This window comes from Musca autumnalis, unplaced genomic scaffold (assembly GCF_047663935.1).
Source record: "Musca autumnalis isolate F117 unplaced genomic scaffold, ASM4766393v1 scaffold_4, whole genome shotgun sequence".
Classification (NCBI taxonomy): domain Eukaryota; kingdom Metazoa; phylum Arthropoda; class Insecta; order Diptera; family Muscidae; genus Musca; species Musca autumnalis.
This window is the reverse complement of record NW_027411977.1, coordinates 248,851,668-248,870,810: the sequence shown is the minus strand read 5'-3', so window position 1 is coordinate 248,870,810 and position 19,143 is coordinate 248,851,668. Positions and strand designations below refer to the sequence as shown.

The following is a 19,143-nucleotide window of genomic DNA, read 5'->3' as shown; positions in this document are numbered from 1 at the left end:
CTAACATTCCACACTGCCACCACCTCCCTCCCCCCCCTTGGAACACTTTGTGTGACAAACACTTCTTACTCTGTCTCCTTGTGGAATCATTTTAGTGAAAATTATTTTTTAATCATCGCCGTGCCATCATCTTCGTGATTTTGCGAAAAATACAGCAATAATATAGAAGCGCAACTCATTAAAATTTTAAGTTGCTATAACTTGAAGTAGCTTCGTTCTACACACGAGTGTACGAGCTGCTCCTGTTGCCTTGGTACTTTACATAAAAAATAAGCCCCAGATGTTTCTCTCGAGTGGCAACGTATTTTCCAGCCAAATTACAAGGCACGAGGGCTATACAATTGGAAAAAAATGAAAAGCATTTGCTGGAGCAGCAGAAGATGAAGAAAACTTTCAATTTTTCCTCTACATACTTGCCGGTTTGAAAATATTGCTGATATTTCGCTTGGCATTTTTGTTTTAATGATGTTGCCTAGCCTCTTGTTGTTGTTATTTTCCATTTAATGCAACAGCCTTAGATTCATATCCTTGCCATAAAATCTAAAGGCAACATCTTTCTAGTTTAAGACACACTTACACACACACACACACGAACGTGGAGTACATAAAACAGTGTAACAGTGTTAACGAAATACTCAATGGAGTCATTTTGATGAAGATAGGTAAGATCATAAAAAACAAATAGATAAAATCCCCATGGAGACTTATAAAGAGAAGAATTTTGAGTAAAGAACATGTAGGAGAAGATGTATTTTTTATAGAGTGAGCTATTCAATGATTTACTGTCTCAATGGGGATTGTTTGACGCTCTTGGTAGTTATAAATGTCGCTGTCTTCAGTTTGTTGCTGAGAGAAGTTGGGGAAAGGTATAACTCTCTCTACAGCGAATTATAATTGCCCAGGTATATCACAGTTGATCATTCCAAAAAAAAATTAAAAATAAAGAGTAAATTGCCACAATTATTCGTTCAAAAGTTCAGATTCAGAATTAATTGAAAAACAATTGAACACAATAAACAAATAATAACAATACTCATGGCGTATAAGTTATGATAGTCATTATACGCCATGAATATCATTATTATTATAACTTATACGCTCCCCATGGTTTATTTATTAAATGAAAACATTGACTTCAAGGAATACCTTTTACTTTGCAAAGCAGTCGTTATTGTCGGTCATTTTTGTACCATCCACCATAAGATGGGGGGTATATTAAGTTTGTCATTCCGTTTGTAAATACTCGAAATAATCATTGCAGGCCCCACAAAGTGTATATATTCCTGATCAGCGTGCAATTCTACATCGATATAGCCATGTCCGTCTGTCTGTCCGTCTGTGGAAATCACTCTAGCGTCCGAACGGATTGAAGTAGTAGGAATTTTTAAGATATTTGTCCCGTTTGAACACCGAATCGGTTGTATTTTGGTATTTTGTGTTTTCAGCGGCAAAAAATATTTCTACCAAAGTTTGTTTATATGGGTCCACGTTTTGGTATAGCCCCCATATAACACCCCGTATATAGTACGCGTCACTTTACGATATTTTGAATGTATTAGTCCCATTTGACCACAGAATCGGTTGTAACTTTGCATTTTGTGTTTCCAGAGGCTAAGAAACATTTCTACCATAAAATTTTTACATAGGTCCACGTTTTGATATAGTCCCCATAGGACGATACCTCCCGATTTTCGGTATTTTGAAGGTTTTAGCCTCATTATCACACCGAAATGGCTGAAATTTGGTATAAAGTCTTCGTTGGGGGTACAAAACTTTCCCTCAGAAATTTTTAGGTATAGGTCCACGCCCTCATATAGCCCCCATAGAACGGTTCCTCCAGATTTTCGGTATTTTGAAGGTTGTGGCCACATTAATCCACCGAAATGGCTGATATTTGGTATTTGGTCTTCATTTGGGGTATTAAACGTTCCATATGAAATTTTTTGGTATATGTCCACGCCTTTATATAGCCCCCATATAACTTACCTCCCGACTTTCGGTGTTTTGAAGTTTGTGGCCTCAATATTCCCCAGAAATTGCTGATATTTGGTATTTAGTCTTCATTGGGGGTATAAAACTTTCTCCCAGAAACTTGTCGGTACAGGTCCACGCCTTAGTATAGCCCCCATAGAACGGTACCTCCTGATTCTCGGTATTTTGAAGCTTTTGACCTCAATATCCCACCGAAGTGACTGAAATTTGGTAGTAAGTCTTCGTTAAGGGTATACAACTTTCCACCTGAAATTTATCGGTATAGGTCCGCGTCTTCATATAACCACCATAGGACGGTACCTCCTGATTTTCGGTATTTTGAAGGTTGTGACCTCAATATCCCACCGAAATGACTGAAATTTGATAGTTAGTCTGCGTTAAGAGTATACAACTTTTCACCTGAAATTTGTCGGTATAGGTCAACGCCCTCATATAGCCCCCATAGGACGATATCTCCGAATTTTCGGAATTTTTGGAATTCACTTCAATACAGTTCGTGTTGGAGGGTATAAAAAGTTCGGCCCGGCCGAACTTAACGCTTTCCTTGCGTATTCTTACTCAATTTATGCCTGCCATCCTTAAATAAATAGGTCTTATAGGAACACAAACATAGACATAGAATTTGTGATCACAGTAAATGTATCTTCTCACATTTACTGTGATCACAAATGCTGCCTGAGGACCTATGCTGGATTTAAGACTTAAACGACTCGATTACTGTAAGCATACAGCAAAATAAGCTCTAGTTTGACGTCGCCATGTATAACAATTTTGGAGCGATGCGGAGGTGATCATTCAATCAATACTCTGGAAATGTTGAGATGGAGAAATTGTGACGAATTAGAGATTCCCTAATGCCGAAGTATCTGGCGAATGCGTCTCCATTGGTGTTCCAAGGTTTGCAGTTAGGTACCAACTGTATTAGAAGGGAGACTCGTTGATATTTGGGTGTCTCAACATAGTACAGACTTAGATGCCAAGTCCTTGCCATGGTACTGGAGAGCTATGCCATGGTGGCCCTCCATTCCCCCACTAATTCAATGATACATAGATCAGACTAATAAAAACTTAAAAACAACAACAATTCCAATGATGACAAAATTTTTGCAACGCCCATGTTTAGCGATATTGGAAAAACCAGGACTGGAGAAACCCAGGGAGAAACCCAGGGTTGACGGGACAGTAATTCCAGGAGGGGAAGATTTACAACCCAATTTAGAAGCAGACAGTGGCCCTGAAACTCAGTCATTTTATCCGATGACGAACTTAATAGCACAAGCCAGCGACTTCAGTGGAAATAGTTAACCATTTGAAACCAGGATTGTCGAACACGTAGAGCAACGTCCATCGGACGAAGCCAATAGAATTTGTCTTCGAGGCATGACGCTATTGAGGATGCAACCCCGACCAAAGATTTGCCGAAAATGTTACCAACACTACAACTAGCGCTGTATAAATCGTTTGGCTAGCGCAGGATAAATCTCAAGGGAAATCCCAAGAAATATCTTGACTTAAACAAGCTCCCTCGCATCCCGATGATCGAAGAAGTCAATATGAGTTCAACTCAACGTCAACATCGACGCATATAGTCCCTACAGGCTTTACTTGATTCAACACCCCATGACTAATTCACCTTTTTTGACCACGACACCCAGGTGCAATAGTATGCACCACAGCCTTGCACGCTGAATGCTCGGGTGGCAAATGTTGACGACATTTTCTAAATATCTCAGCCAAGTGATGTCTTAAGACACACAGTTCGGACACTTCGAAAAACATTATGTTCCATATTATTCAGCTAATACGAATAGGGGTGCTCTAATTGATATGAAAGAAGTTCACCGTGTCCATAAGGATAAGGTTCCGCATAGCACAAAAGGAGTAGAAAAGCGTAAGTAGCAACAACTTTGCATCATGTAGATCGACCCGCATTACTGGAAAGCGGCTGGTGCTGAACTCAAGAAGTCTGAAGTTGACATCGCCTTAGTTCTATTTATACAAAAATATGGTTGCTGGGCTGAACGATGGTAACTATTCCACCATCTCCATGTCCAACGGAGATAAGGTAAGAACTGGATAATTGCCAAAAATAATCATAAATTAATTGCAGCGACTGTAAGTACCTTGGCACAATCCTGGACTGTCAATTGCGATGGAACAGGAATGCTGAGGAAAGGGCGAAGAGAGGATTGATTGCACTTTATTCATGTAAGAATTCTATTTGGAAAAGTTGGGGTCTACACCAATCGATTATACACTGGTTGTATAACGCCGTGGTTAGACCCATCTTATCCTATGGTTCTCTTGTTTGGTGGCACTCACTGCGCCAAAAATCGACATCCGGTAGGCTTGACAAGGTACAAAGAGCTGCCTCGATTCTCATAACTGGAGCCACCAGGAGCACACCACAGGCTGCTCTGAACGCAATGCTGAACTTAAAACCACTGAGTCTCAGCATTAAAGGTCAGGCAACTCGCAGTGCCCTACGGCTGCATGAACGGGATCTCTGTCGCGGTTGTGCCTATGGGCATGGATGTATTCTGAACGAATCAAACATAAATGTGAACCAACGCGGAAAACTGAGCGACTATATATCACCAGTCCTGAGATTTGACGATATAGACGTCGTTATACCTAGTAGAGACGACTGGAACCACAGTAACCCTCCTCTGGACGGTCTTGCTTTTTATACAGAAGGTTCCAAGATGGAGGAAGGTGCCGGGGTTGGCGTCTCCTGTGAAAGGCTATCTCTTGAGTACACCTACAGGCTAGACAGCAACTATAGTGTAGCGATTTGGAAGGCAGCGGAATTGATAAAAAGTTTGGATGCAGAAATCTTTGAACCGGTGACTATCTTTGTGGATAGTCAAGCGGCTCTTGAAGCCATCAAATCCTGCAACATCAAATCCGATGTCGTCCTTAAGTGTAGATCAGCCTTGAGAACGCTAACTAACGTCTTCCGGCTATGCTGGGTACCAGGACACTGCGACTATATGGGTAATGAAAGAGCAGATGAATTAGTTAGACGAGGATCGCAGTCTACAGATCTAGCTATCGCTGACTCTATCAAACCACCCATTTGTCATTTCTTCCAAAAAATTGAAACGTTCTCTGACGAAAGAGCCAGTGAATTGTGGCATAATGAAACTAGGTGCATTGTGGCAAGATCCATATGGCCGTCTCTGTCAGTCAAAAGAACGAACTCTCTGTTGAACCTGAGTAAAGCTGAAGTTAGAATAACGACGGGAGTCATTACTGGACACTGCTATATCAGGGCCCTTACCATCAAATGGGATGAGGATGTTACTGACTACTGCAGACTCTGTGAGGATGAGGAGGAGTTAGAGACGATCGAACACATCCTGTGTCGTTGTCCAGCCCTGGCTCGTATACGGCATAGGTTAGTAGGTGTTCACTTTCCACCGTGTCTAGCTTTCTACTCCACTGTGGAACCTGCTGTGATCTGCAATATCATCAAAAATCTGAAGTGGCTGGCACAACCTGAACGCGTAAATTATGTTTCAACTATTCTGCCTACCATTAAAAATAAATCTTTTTTCCTTCCCTAAAACTATTCCTCCCCTCTTAAACTTTCTTGTAATTTATTCGTTCTTTAATTTTTTAACAACTTCCTCTTTTTATTTCTTCCCCCTATCCTCTTTTTCCATCTCCTCTTTTCTTTGCAGCTTTTTCCTCTTTTTTCTACTGGATGATCACAATGGACCGAAAGGTCTCCGAGTGACGCAGTCACAAGTTAGTGGCTGCACATCTCCTAACCTAACCTTAGGATGGAAGACCGCTTGCGCAAATACTCCATCTTCTTATATATCTACATGCTTTTTGAAAGCCCTTAGCCACCACTCCAAGATATAGAGAGACTCGTTAGTGAAATAGGGAGCACATGCCTCATAATCTTAGGATGTGTTGGCAATGCTCATCATTTTCACTGGGGTTGCAGCTAGACAAGCACCAGAGTCGAGTCCGTATTCGATATTATATTGAGAAATCATCATAGAAAATACACCATAGGAATCCACGGAAAACCGACTCTGACCAATATTGTGTATCTTCTATAACTTCTTTTGCAGAACTCTATTAGAATGAACACAACGGACAACAAAGTTTCCTAGTGTTCTGGCTGTCTATTACGACAGCTACGTGTCCTATAACCCAACCTAATATAACCTAACACAAACTCTACCTAAATTTATTGGATTTTCAAAATATTGGTGTGCAAGAGCATTTGGAACAAAAATCAATGATCTGAATATTAGAAACTCAATTTTCTTTGCATACGTCCAAATGTGGCATCCCATAGATTTTATATAACCTCGAGTGAATTCCAAACTTACATATCCATATCCACATATGAAAACATCATCATTAATTTGAGACTTTTTTTTTTTGGTTATTCATCATTTCACCACCAACCGAATTAATGACTTGACAAAAACCTAACTTTTGATAGAATTTTTTCTGTGCAATTTTTTTTAACAACAATCAAGACACATTTTATGGTCATTTGGCAGAAAATGTTGAAAAACTTTTAAGTCTCTCAGCACTGTTACGTACAAAAACACAGTGGGATTTCACACTTAATGCTTGGCGGCAGGGGAAGGCTACACGGAAGGAGCACAAAAACCAAACTCTGTGTGTGAATATGCGTGTGTGTGTTTGCTTACAGACTTTGGGAATTAATTAAGTTTTCTTGTTGTTTGGGGAATATTTTAACATCCTGGCACACATACACACACATCCTCCCTCATCCTGACTACAAATAACAAATAAAGCATTAAATGCAGCATAATTTGAGGCTAAAAACTCTACAATTACACCATCAAACCACTTTGGAAAATATTTTTCCAGGGTGCGAGCAAGAGAAAGGCAAGAGGTTTATAAATTTTCAAAGGAAACACTAACATCACTAAACACATACACACACCAAACACTGGCCACCATACACACACTTGTCTTGTAGTTTATGTGTTACATGTATGGGGCTTCGTCGTTTATTGCACATATGGTGGGAAATTTGCTTTTGTAAAACTGCAGGTACAACTTAGCGTCGTACCCCCTTCTGTACGTCCGTCCATTCGACGCTTTATTTGTTTGTTTGTTGTATTGAACAGGGAAATAAACTACGAGTTAAATGAGTTTGCTGTGTTTTTCTTCCGTTTGCTGTGGCCCTTGATGATGAGGACGACAGCAACATGGTATGGATGGTGTGGTATAGAAATTTACCCCTAATGATGTTGCTCTACTGTTGGTGATGACGATGATGATGCCTAAGTTTTGAAACTTAAATTAAGTTACAAACTCTTAACCCCTCTATACAGCAACAGCAGCAGCAGCAGAAAATACATTGCTCCACATAGGATCAACAAATTCGCATATTTTTGCACAAAGCTGTTTTGTATACTACCACTACTACTACAACTAAATGCGTAACAAGGCTTGTGTTCATACGAAAGACATTGAGTTGATCTGCCTATACATACAACAACATACAAACAACAAAACACATAGCAAATCATATCAAATAACGATATTAAAACTTATTTCAAGTTTTGCAATTTAAGCACAAAAAAGTTTCCATTTCCATTTTTTATGCTGAATTATGCGTACATAATCGATGACAGGTTGTATAAAACGATTAAAACTTTTTCATTTTCCCATTGCCGTCGTCATCGTCGTCCTTGTTGTCTTATTTTCATTTTTCTTTCCCACCAACCAACCGGGTCTCCCTAGGAGTAAAGTAAAGATCAACTGTTACATATTTTCCTCCAACAACCACCACCGCCACCGTCCCCATGTATGACATGGAAACCATAAAGTTTCAGTTGGTTTTTCAAGTTTTGATTTGTAGTTTCAACAACACCAAGAAGAAGAAGAAGAACAACAACAAGAAACGGAAAAACAAAACTGAATTTCAGTTTCAAGGAAATCATAGTTCAGTCAACATATGTTACCCAGAAGTATGAATATATAGCTCAATAGTTAGCTACACCCTGTCAAGATGTGTCAAAACAAATTTGTATCATCAGACTGAAATAGTGGCGTTTATGATATTGCTTTTGTTTTGGGTTTCTTTTACTTTGTCAAATTGACGACAGGCTATTGGCGACCATTTGTAAAAGAAATACAATAAATTAAGGAGAATGGAAAACTTTTTCGTACGATTTTTGGCGTTCTAGATTTCAATTAAAATTTTGCGGCTGCAGTAATGGAAGATGAGAATGCAGTGTTTCTTAGGAAACACTTTACAATGAATTGTTTTCTCAGAGAAACCGATATACCTTTGTAGAAATTTGCAAATTTCAAATAGAAGTAAGAATAGATGTAATACCCTAGACAGACGGCAGAGTTAATTTGCATTAAAAATGTCCTAATTTGAATTAATTTTTCACCCTGACAGACGATAGTATCTGCGTTTATGAAACAGCTGTTTGTGTTGTTTGTTTGTACCCAGCAGACCATTTCATAAAGCTTTACAAAAGTTCGCCAAAATATGCGAAACAAATACACTTTCTACCTTTGATCTTTTCACCACGATGAAGCAAAAATAAATTTTATTTATTCGCGATATTTTTGAGTCTTTTTAATATTATAAAAATATTGCAAAACTTTAAAAAACATTTGATGAAGATATAATTTTCGATAGAATTGGTAAGGTGGGTAATGACATTTTTTGTGAAAATAAAAATTTGAAAAAGAGATTTGTTAGAAGGCGTGAAAAACGATTAGCTGCTATTCTACTCGCGAAAGACCACTACTTATTTTGAAGAAACGCGAAAATTGCTGATTAACTTTCCCTTTTTATTTTCTTAAACCTGGAAATTTGACAAAAGACAATTATTTTTCAACAGCATTGCCATATAAAAATTGCTAAATTCAGTTTAAATTTCCTTTGATTTTGTGCATTAAGAATGTGGATAATGCACGAATTAATTTGAATTAAGGCCGTCTGTCTAGGGTATAAGTTTCAAATATAAGTAATAAGCACCATGGTTCGTATTACTATTGACGTAATGTATACGCACGCGCGTACAGATAAAAAATATTCTTAAAGAATTTTAAGATAAGCTAAAAAATATATTTTTTTAATATAAAAAATAAAAAATTAAGTCGGACGGGGGCGACTGTATAATACCCTACAACAACACGATTTCAATACATTTTCAATTATTCCAATTCCCTCACATTTTCCAAATCTCATTAAAATCATCAATCGGGCGAAAATATATATGCGAGCAATAACCAAAGCAGGAAACACCCAATCCTTCAGAAAGGGTCTATAGAAGCACCCTTTCCTTCAGAAAGGGTCTATAGAAGCACCCCTCCCTTCAGAAAGGGTCTATAGAAGCATCCTTTCCTTCAGAAAGGGGTTATAGAAGCACCCCTTCCTTCAGAAAGGGTCTATAGAAGCACCCTTTCCCTTAGAAAGGGTCTATAGAAGCACCCTTTCCCTTAGAAAGGGTCTATAGAAGCACCCTTTCCCTTAGAAAAGGTCTATAGAAGCACCCTTTCCCTTAGAAAGGGTCTATAGAAGCACCCTTTCCCTTAGAAAGGGTTTATAGAAGCACCCTTTCCCTTAGAAAGGGTTTATAGAAGCACCCTTTCCCTTAGAAAGGGTCTATAGAAGCACCCTTTCCCTTAGAAAGGGTCTATAGAAGCACCCTTTCCCTTAGAAAGGGTCTATAGAAGCACCCTTTCCCTTAGAAAGGGTCTATAGAAGCACCCTTTCCCTTAGAAAGGGTCTATAGAAGCACCCTTTCCCTTAGAAAGGGTCTATAGAAGCACCCTTTCCCTTAGAAAGGGTCTATAGAAGCACCCTTTCCCTTAGAAAGGTTCTATAGAAGCACCCTTTCCCTTAGAAAGGGTCTATAGAAGCACCCTTTCCCTTAGAAAGGGTCTATAGAAGCACCCTCTCCCTTAGAAAGGGTCTATAGAAGCACCCTTTCCCTTAGAAAGGGTCTATAGAAGCACCCTTTCCCTTAGAAAGGGTCTATAGAAGCACCCTTTCCGTTAGAAAGGGTCTATAGAAGCACCCTTTCCCTTAGAAAGGGTCTATAGAAGCACCCTTTCTTTTAGAAAGGGTCTATAGAAGCACCCTTTCTTTTAGAAAGGGTCTATAGAAGCACCCTTTCTTTTAGAAAGGGTCTATAGAAGCACCCTTTCCCTTAGAAAGGGTCTATAGAAGCACCCTTTCCCTTAGAAAGGGTCTATAGAAGCACCCTTTCCCTTAGAAAGGGTCTATAGAAGCACCCTTTCTTTTAGAAAGGGTCTATAGAAGCACCCTTTCTTTTAGAAAGGGTCTATAGAAGCACGCTTTCCTTCAGAAAGGGTCTATAGAAGCACCCTTTCCTTCAGAAAGGGTCTAAAGAAGCGCCCTTTCTTTCAGAAAGGGTTTAAAGAAGCACCATTTCTTTTAGAAAGGGTCTATAGAAGCACCCTTTCTTTTAGAAAGGGTCTATAGAAGCACCCTTTCTTTCAGAAAGGGTCTAAAGAAGCGCCCTTTCTTTCAGAAAAGGTCTATAGGAACACCCTTTCTTTTAGAAAGGGTCCATATAAGCAACCTTTCTTTCAGAAAGGGTCCATATAAGCAACCTTTCTTTCAGAAAGGGTTTGAAGGGTATTTTTCTTTAGAAAGGGTCTATAGAAGCACCCTTTCCCTTAGAAAGGGTATATAGGACAACCTCTTCTTACAGAAAGGGTCTATAGAAGCACCCTTTCCCTTAGAAAGGGTATATAGGGCAACCTCTTCTTACAGAAAGGGTCTATAGAAGCACCCTTTCCTTCAGAAAGGGTCTATAGAAGCACCCTTTCCTTCAGAAAGGGTCATTAGAAGCATCCTTTCCCTTAGAAAGGGTCTATAGAAGCACCCTCTCCCTTAGAAAGGGTCTATAGAAGCACCCTTTCCCTTAGAAAGGGTCTATAGTAGCACCCTTTCCCTTAGAAAGGGTCTATAGAAGCACCCTTTCCCTTAGAAAGGGTCTATAGAAGCACCCTTTCCCTTAGAAAGGGTCTATAGAAGCACCCTTTCCCTTAGAAAGGGTCTATAGAAGCACCCTTTCCCTTAGAAAGGGTCTATAGAAGCACCCTTTCCCTTAGAAAGGGTCTATAGAAGCACCCTTTTCCTTAGAAAGGGTCTATAGAAGCACCCTTTCCCTTAGAAAGGGTCTATAGAAGCACCCTTTCCCTTAGAAAGGGTCTATAGAAGCACCCTTTCCCTTAGAAAGGGTCTATAGAAGCACCCTTTCCCTTAGAAAGGGTCTATAGAAGCACCCTTTCCCTTAGAAAGGGTCTATAGAAGCACCCTTTCCTTCAGAAAGGGTCTATAGAAGCACCCTTTCCTTCAGAAAGGGTCTATAGAAGCACCCTTTCCTTCAGAAAGGGTCTATAGAAGCACCCTTTCCTTCAGAAAGGGTCTATAGAAGCACCCTTTCCTTCAGAAAGAGTCTATAAAAGCACCCTTTCCTTCAGAAAGGGTCTATAGAAGCACCCTTTCCTTCAGAAAGGGTCTATAGAAGCACCCTTTCCTTCAAATAGGGTCTATAGAAGCACCCTTTCCTTCAAATAGGGTCTATAGAAGCACCCTTTCCTTCAGAGAGGGTCTATAGAAGCACCCGTTCCTTCAAAAAGGGTCTATAGAAGCACCCTTTCCTTCAGAGAGGGTCTATAGAAGCACCCTTTCCTTCAGAGAGGGTCTATAGAAGCACCCGTTCCTTCAAAAAGGGTCTATAGAAGCACCCTTTCCTTCAGAAAGGGTATATAGAAGCACCCTTTCCTTCAGAAAGGGTCTATAGAAGCAACCTTTCCTTCAGAAAGGGTCTATAGAAGCACCCTTTCCTTCAGAAAGGGTCTATAGAAGCACCCTTTGCTTCAGAAAGGGCCTATAGACGCACCCTTTGCTTCAGAAAGGGTCTATAGAAGCACCCTTTCCTTCAGAAAGGGTCTATAGAAGCACCCTTTCCTTCAGAAAGGGTCTATAGAAGCACCCTTTCCTTCAGAAAGGGTCTGTAGAAGCAACATTTCCTTCAGAAAGGGTCTATAAAAGCAGCCTTTCCTTCAAAAAGGGTCTATAGAAGCACCCTTTCCTTCAGAAAGGGTCTACAGAGGCACCCTTTCCTTCAGAAAGGGTCTATAGAAGCAGCCTTTCCTTCAGAAAGGGTCTATAGAAGCACCCTTTCCTTCAGAAAGGGTCTATAGAAGCACCCTTTCCTTCAGAAAGGGTCTACAGAAGCACCCTTTCCTTCAGAAAGGGTCTATAGAAGCACCCTTTCCTTCAGAAAGGGTCTACAGAAGCACCCTTTCCTTCAGAAAGGGTCTATAGAAGCACCCTTTCCTTCAGAAAGGGTCTATAAAAGCACCCTTTCCTTCAGAAAGGGTCTATAGAAGCACAATTTCCTTCAGAAAGGGTCTATAGAAGCACAATTTCCTTCAGAAAGGGTCTATAGAAGCACCCTTTCCTTCAGAAAGGGTCTATAGAAGAACCTTTTCCTTCAGAAAGGGTCTGTAAAACACCCTTTCCTTCAGAAAGGGTCTATGGAAGCACCCTTTCCTTCAGAAAAGGTCTATAGAAGCACCCTTTCCTTCAGAAAGGGTCTATAGAAGCACCCTTTGCTTCAGAAAGGGTCTATAGAAGCACCCTTTGCTTCGGAAAGGGTCTATAGAAGCACCCTTTCCTTCAGAACGGGTCTATAGAAGCACCCTTTCCTTCAGAAAGGGTCTATAGAAGCACCCTTTCCTTCAGAAAGGGTCTGTAAAACACCCTTTCCTTCAGAAAGGGTCTATAGAAGCACCCTTTCCTTCAGAAAGGGTCTATAGAAGCACCCTTTCCTTCAGAAAGGGTCTGAAGAACCAGCATTTCCTTCAGAAAGGGTCTATAGAAGCACCCTTTCCTTCAGAAAGGGTCTATAGAAGCACCCTTTCCTTCAGAAAGGGTCTATAGAAGCACCCTTTCCTTCAGAAAGGGTCTATAGAAGCACCCTTTCCTTCAGAAAGGGTCTATAGAAGCACCCTTTCCTTCAGAAAGGGTCTATAGAAGCACCCTTTCCTTCAGAAAGGGTCTGAAGAACCAGCATTTCCTTCAGAAAGGGTCTATAGAAGCACCCTTTCCTTCAGAAAGGGTCTATAGAAGCACCCTTTCCTTCAGAAAGGGTCTATAGAAGCACCCTTTCCTTCAGAAAGGGTCTGTAAAACACCCTTTCCTTCAGAAAGGGTCTATAGAAGCACCCTTTCCTTCAGAAAGGGTCTATAGAAGCACCCCTTCCTTCAGAAAGGGTCTATAGAAGCACCCTTTCCTTCAGAAAGGGTCTTTAGAAGCACCCTTTCCTTCAGAAAGGGTCTGTAAAACACCCTTTCCTTCAGAAAGGGTCTATAGAAGCACCCTTTCCTTCAGAAAGGGTCTATAGAAGCACCCTTTCCTTCAGAAAGGGTCTATAGAAGCACCCTTTCCTTCAGAAAGGGTCTATAGAAGCACCCTTTCCTTCAGAAAGGGTCTATAGAAGCACCCTTTCCTTCAGAAAGGGTCTATAGAAGCACCCTTTCCTTCAGAAAGGGTCTATAGAAGCACCCTTTCCTTCAGAAAGGGTCTATAGAAGCACCCTTTGCTTCAGAAAGGGTCTATAGAAGCACCCTTTGCTTCAGAAAGTGTCTATAGAAGCACCCTTTCCTTCAGAAAGGGTCTATAGAAGCACCCTTTCCTTCAGAAAGGGTCTATAGAAGCACCCTTTCCTTCAGAAAGGGTCTGTAAAACACCCTTTCCTTCAGAAAGGGTCTATAGAAGCACCCTTTCCTTCAGAAAGGGTCTATAGAAGCACCCTTTGCTTCAGAAAGGGTCTATAGAAGCACCCTTTCCTTCAGAAAGGGTCTATAGAAGCACCCTTTCCTTCAGAAAGGGTCTATAAAAGCAGCCTTTCCTTCAAAAAGGGTCTATAGAAGCACCCTTTCCTTCAGAAAGGGTCTACAGAGGCACCCTTTCCTTCAGAAAGGGTCTATAGAAGCAGCCTTTCCTTCAGAAAGGGTCTATAGAAGCACCCTTTCCTTCAGAAAGGGTCTATAGAAGCACCCTTTCCTTCAGAAAGGGTCTATAGAAGCAGCCTTTCCTTCAGAAAGGGTCTATAGAAGCACCCTTTCCTTCAGAAAGGGTCTATAGAAGCACCCTTTCCTTCAGAAAGGGTCTATAGAAGCACCCTTTGCTTCAGAAAAGGTCTATAGAAGCACCCTTTCCTTCAGAAAGGGTCTATAGAAGCACCCTTTCCTTCAGAAAGGGTCTGTAAAACACCCTTTCCTTCAGAAAGGGTCTATAGAAGCACCCTTTCCTTCAGAAAGGGTCTATAGAAGCACCCTTTGCTTCAGAAAGGGTCTATAGAAGCACCCTTTCCTTCAGAAAGGGTCTATAGAAGCACCCTTTGCTTCAGAAAGGGTCTATAGAAGCACCCTTTCCTTCAGAAAGGGTCTATAGAAGCACCCTTTCCTTCAGAAAGGGTCTATAGAAGCACCCTTTGCTTCAGAAAAGGTCTATAGAAGCACCCTTTCCTTCAGAAAGGGTCTATAGAAGCACCCTTTCCTTCAGAAAGGGTCTATAGAAGCACCCTTTGCTTCAGAAAAGGTCTATAGAAGCACCTTTTCCTTCAGAAAGGGTCTATAGAAGCACCCTTTCCTTCAGAAAGGGTCTATAGAAGCACCCTTTGCTTCAGAAAAGGTCTATAGAAGCACCCTTTCCTTCAGAAAGGGTCTATAGAAGCACCCTTTCCTTCAGAAAGGGTCTATAGAAGCACCCTTTCCTTCAGAAAGGGTCTATAGAAGCACTCTTTGCTTCAGAAAAGGTCTATAGAAGCACCCTTTCCTTCAGAAAGGGTCTATAGAAGCACCCTTTCCTTCAGAAAGGGTCTATAGAAGCACCCTTTCCTTCAGAAAGGGTCTGAAGAACCAGCATTTCCTTCAGAAAGGGTCTATAGAAGCACCCTTTGCTTTAGAAAGTGTCTATGGAGGTACCCTTTCTTTCAGAATGGCCTATAAAAGCACCCTATCATTCAGAAAAGGGTTTATGGAAGATTGCTGTATTTCAGAAAGGTTCTATAGAAGAATCATATCTTTCAGAACCCCTATCCTTCAAAAAGGCTCTTTAGAAGCACCCTATTTTTCAGAAAGGGTGCATAGAAGCACCCTATCTTTGAGAAAGGGTCTATAGAAGCATCCTATCATTCAGAAAGGGTCTATAAAAGCATCCTTTCTTTCATAAAGGAAAGCACCCTTCCTTTCAGAAGGGTCTATTAAAGCAACCTTTCATTCAAAGTGACTTTCTCAATTTTCTTTGATTACAAAAATACATGGACTGACGAACGGACAAACATGCATAAAAGGAACTCTCGTTTCCCTATACATGTTACATACAAATGCACAAAGACACAATACCCTTTATTACAATTTGGTGTAGGGTATAATTAATCCAATTCTTTAAGACCTACCTGGATCAATATATTTTAAATTCCGGGCCAAGTGCGTTAGCTGCAGCGGTATATAACGTGTATCAGCTCTAGGTGTTGTTTTTGGTGCAGGTGGTGAGGCTGAAACCCCTGGTCCCAGGGGACACAGGAAGGCTCGTTGTAATTCCCAGCCAACTTCTGATATTATGCTGGCTTTTCTAAAGTAAGGGGTAACTTCTCGTAGAAATTTCACTAAAAGAAAAAAGACAAAAAATAGAAAAAAATTAGTATCGGAGATGAGATAAAAAATAGACAAATTTAATATTTTGTTCTAAAAAGTGTCAAAATGATGAAAAAGGCTTGTCAAAAAGATGATGCAGGATTAGGTCATTGTATGGGACATTTGACATTACCTTTCAATAGCATATCTTGTCTTATAGACACATTTCGTTTTTTGTTGGAGGGTTCACCATAATTTTTAAATTTCTCTGCAACTGTATTTATGGCTCCATAAATTCAATAAAAAATCCATTATTAAAGTTAACAACAACAAAATTTAAAACAATAAATTTTTGGCAACTATTTATAAGCCATGTCCTTAACAACAAAAACAGCAACAGAATGCACCAGACTATCAATATTTTGTAGACAATTAATTTTCAAGCATTTTTTGGTTATCAAATGCGGTAACTGCAATTTATGGGACTCGTAACAATTTCCTAAATGTCAGTGTGTTTGTGTCTGGGTGTGTGCATTTATGTTAACAGCAATTTAAAGGGAATTTAGTTTTACATGACGGCCAATAAAACCACTAAAACAAACGGCCAACAACTTTAAACAGCAACTATTGTTACTGCACGGTTCCACAACCACGGTGGAGGGACAAGAAGGAGAGGAGTCGAGAAATAGCTAGTAAACAATAAGGCCAGACTCACACACACGCAGGCACACAAAGCAAATAGAAACTAGAAGACAGCATAATGCCACATAAAGAGCCTTCACGAGTGAAATTGAAACTTTAAACCTCAAATGGCGACAATGTTGAGAACAACAAAAATAACAATGACAACAAGGACGAGGACATGGTAGAGCTCAATAACGACAACGTCGACGATGATGATCATGATGGTGGTGATGACAATCGCCCAAGAATGCAACCAAAGCAGTTGAAACAAATATAGCTAAAACAACAACAACACCAGTTGAAACAACAACGACAACGGCAATAATGTCAACGACAATGTTAACGTGTAAATTCATTATGTCTTCCGTTTGACTTCCCTTTGCAATATTAGCAGCAGCAGCAGTGCTAACAACCAATGACGAAAGACAGCAACAACAACAACAACAACACCAAACACAACTGTCGCAGCTGTATCAACAACAATGTCATTCGAAAGAAACCCAACGCTTGAAAATGAGAAAAAAACAGCAACAACACAAAATAACAAGCAACCTTGCATTTGGCTTGGAAAATTCAACTTTTCCGTTCCATTCCATTTATAGAACATTGCATGCATACACACACACTCGCACACTCATACATAATATCCTATACATGTGGCAAGATAGCAAACTTAAATGCTAAAATAAGGCACGCGTCAATGCAATGTTAAATGCATTTTGTACATGTGTGCGTGTGTGTTGGCGAAAATTAGTGTGCCAATGTTGAAGCCCAAAAATATGCTATATGAGAAAAAACGCGCACACACAGACTCGCATATAGCGGCAAATACAACTATAGTCAGTACATTATCAATGAATAGGCAGTCGTCACACACTCAAAGTACGCCTGAAGGGGCAGAGAGAAGGGGATGAAAAAAGACAGTATCACGACATTGTTAAAGGATTTGAAATTCATATTCGGCCATAAAAAGAATTCGAAGTTATAATTGGGAAAATTTTACAACTAAAGAAGGCTTTACGTTGTGCCGGGGCCAAACTTGTTATACCCATAGAAGAGGTTTTGTTAAGTAAAGAGCCAATGAAAAATCGCCACATATCCACATGGTGATACACTTAAGAAAGGCCAAGCCACTTTGGCGTTCTAGACTACGTTTTTCTGGAAAGAAAGAACTGGGTTTCCCTATATTATTTTAGTATTTTCCATCTGATCTGGGTTTCCCTATATTATTTTAGTATTTTCCATATGCAAAGGGATATGTGGACATTTTTTGCCGATGTTTTTAATTCTTGACGAGGACAGGTGTGGACATCTCAACAATTCAGGCCCAAAATAAATTGAGGCGGCTGCATCGACCACATCTTAAGTGTACTAAAACCTCTCGTGTTTGCCTTGACAGCTGGCATTCTTCTGCAGCGGTGGATGAGCGTTGGTCTCTTAGTATGACATTCACACTGTACCCTTGTACCATCTGCTGTTCAAGCCTGACTGATAGGCTCGTTAATCAAGAGGTTATAGTTTGCATCTTTGAACCTCTATTTCCAGATAATGAAGATCTTTCCTAACTTGCGTTGGTGGGGGAAGCCTGTCCACCAAAACGTGGCAGAGATGTTTCCGGTGTAACACCCAAGCAAGTACTGCATCGACAACATCTTGTTGTGTAGATGTACCGGTATAATCTTCGTCTTGTCATAAAGATGGTAGTGTCTTGCAGCTTGTTGCAGTCAGCGGTTTTGAATATTCTTCTACTAAATAGGGCTATCATTTGCATAACACACTGGTGACGCATAGCTTACCAAAGAACCAGCTTGTTACATTGTAAAAGGACAAAAAGGTTTCTTTATCAGCACCCTAAGTGCTGCGGATCGGCGTCTTGAGAACCACTTTCCTACTTCTAATCTTGTCGCAAATAGCTGCGGCTTACAAGGATAAATAAAACATGCTGTCGAACGCTACACCCAATATCTAGTAGTCGTAATCAGGACAACATTGACCAATATCTTCAGCTAGAACCCGAGTTCATGTGTCCAGGTGGTGGACAGTGTGATAGTGGATTTGGCGGCGTATATTTTCATATTCTTCAGATGGAAGAATTACACTAAGTCAGCTTTGTATACATTTAACCTACCACATATGTCATCAACGATAAAACCCGATTCCAATTCCACGGCGGCAAGTTCTATATACCAGATTGACTCGGAGAAATCTTCGACCAGGGGCCGTCACATCAACAATTATGTGTTTGTGTTCGTATAAGACTGTGGTTTATCCCATCTTTACATATGGATGTTTTATATGGTGGTATACGGTCAGTACCAAGTCTAACGGGGCAAAATTGGATAATGTACAAAGAGCAGATTCGACCCTAAACACCGGTGCTGTCAAAAGCACTTATTTTTAATATTATATTTGAAAATATTGTAGCCAAAAGCTTTTTTATACTAACGAAGATGAAGATGTGGGGCGAGTCGTGTTTTGGGTACGTTTCTATCCTCCACAAAGGAGGCTGACTGGGCCCTCTGTAGATCAGTGATTGTCTCCCATCAGTACTCAACATCAGAGCGACTAAAATCTTGATACCAACTAAGAGTGACTTGACCCATGGAAGACTACTTCCACTCAGCTTGGCCATCTACACGAATGGATCCAAAATGGAAGAGGACACTGAGGCCGGACTTTTTTGCGAGGAGGTCCATCTTAGGCAATCATATAAATTAAATCAGATTTATTCCGTCTTCCCAGCAGAAGTATTAGCCAATTTAAAGGTCCTGGAGCTGATAAAAGTCAGCATAAACTATAGCCAGGCGGATCTCTTGG

At 40.4% G+C, this 19,143-nt stretch overlaps 1 protein-coding gene across 7 annotated transcripts in view; it reads right to left on the bottom strand.

Annotated features, from left to right (window-relative positions):
- Syn1 (Syntrophin-like 1) overlaps positions 1-19,143 on the bottom strand; it is a 101,224-nt gene that overhangs the window by 11,827 nt on the left and 70,254 nt on the right. For all 7 annotated transcript variants that reach the window (XM_073986355.1, XM_073986354.1, XM_073986357.1 and 4 more), the window contains one exon: positions 15,465-15,674. In XM_073986355.1, coding sequence (XP_073842456.1) covers positions 15,465-15,674 — 210 coding nt within the window. The remainder of the gene's footprint in view (positions 1-15,464; positions 15,675-19,143) is intronic.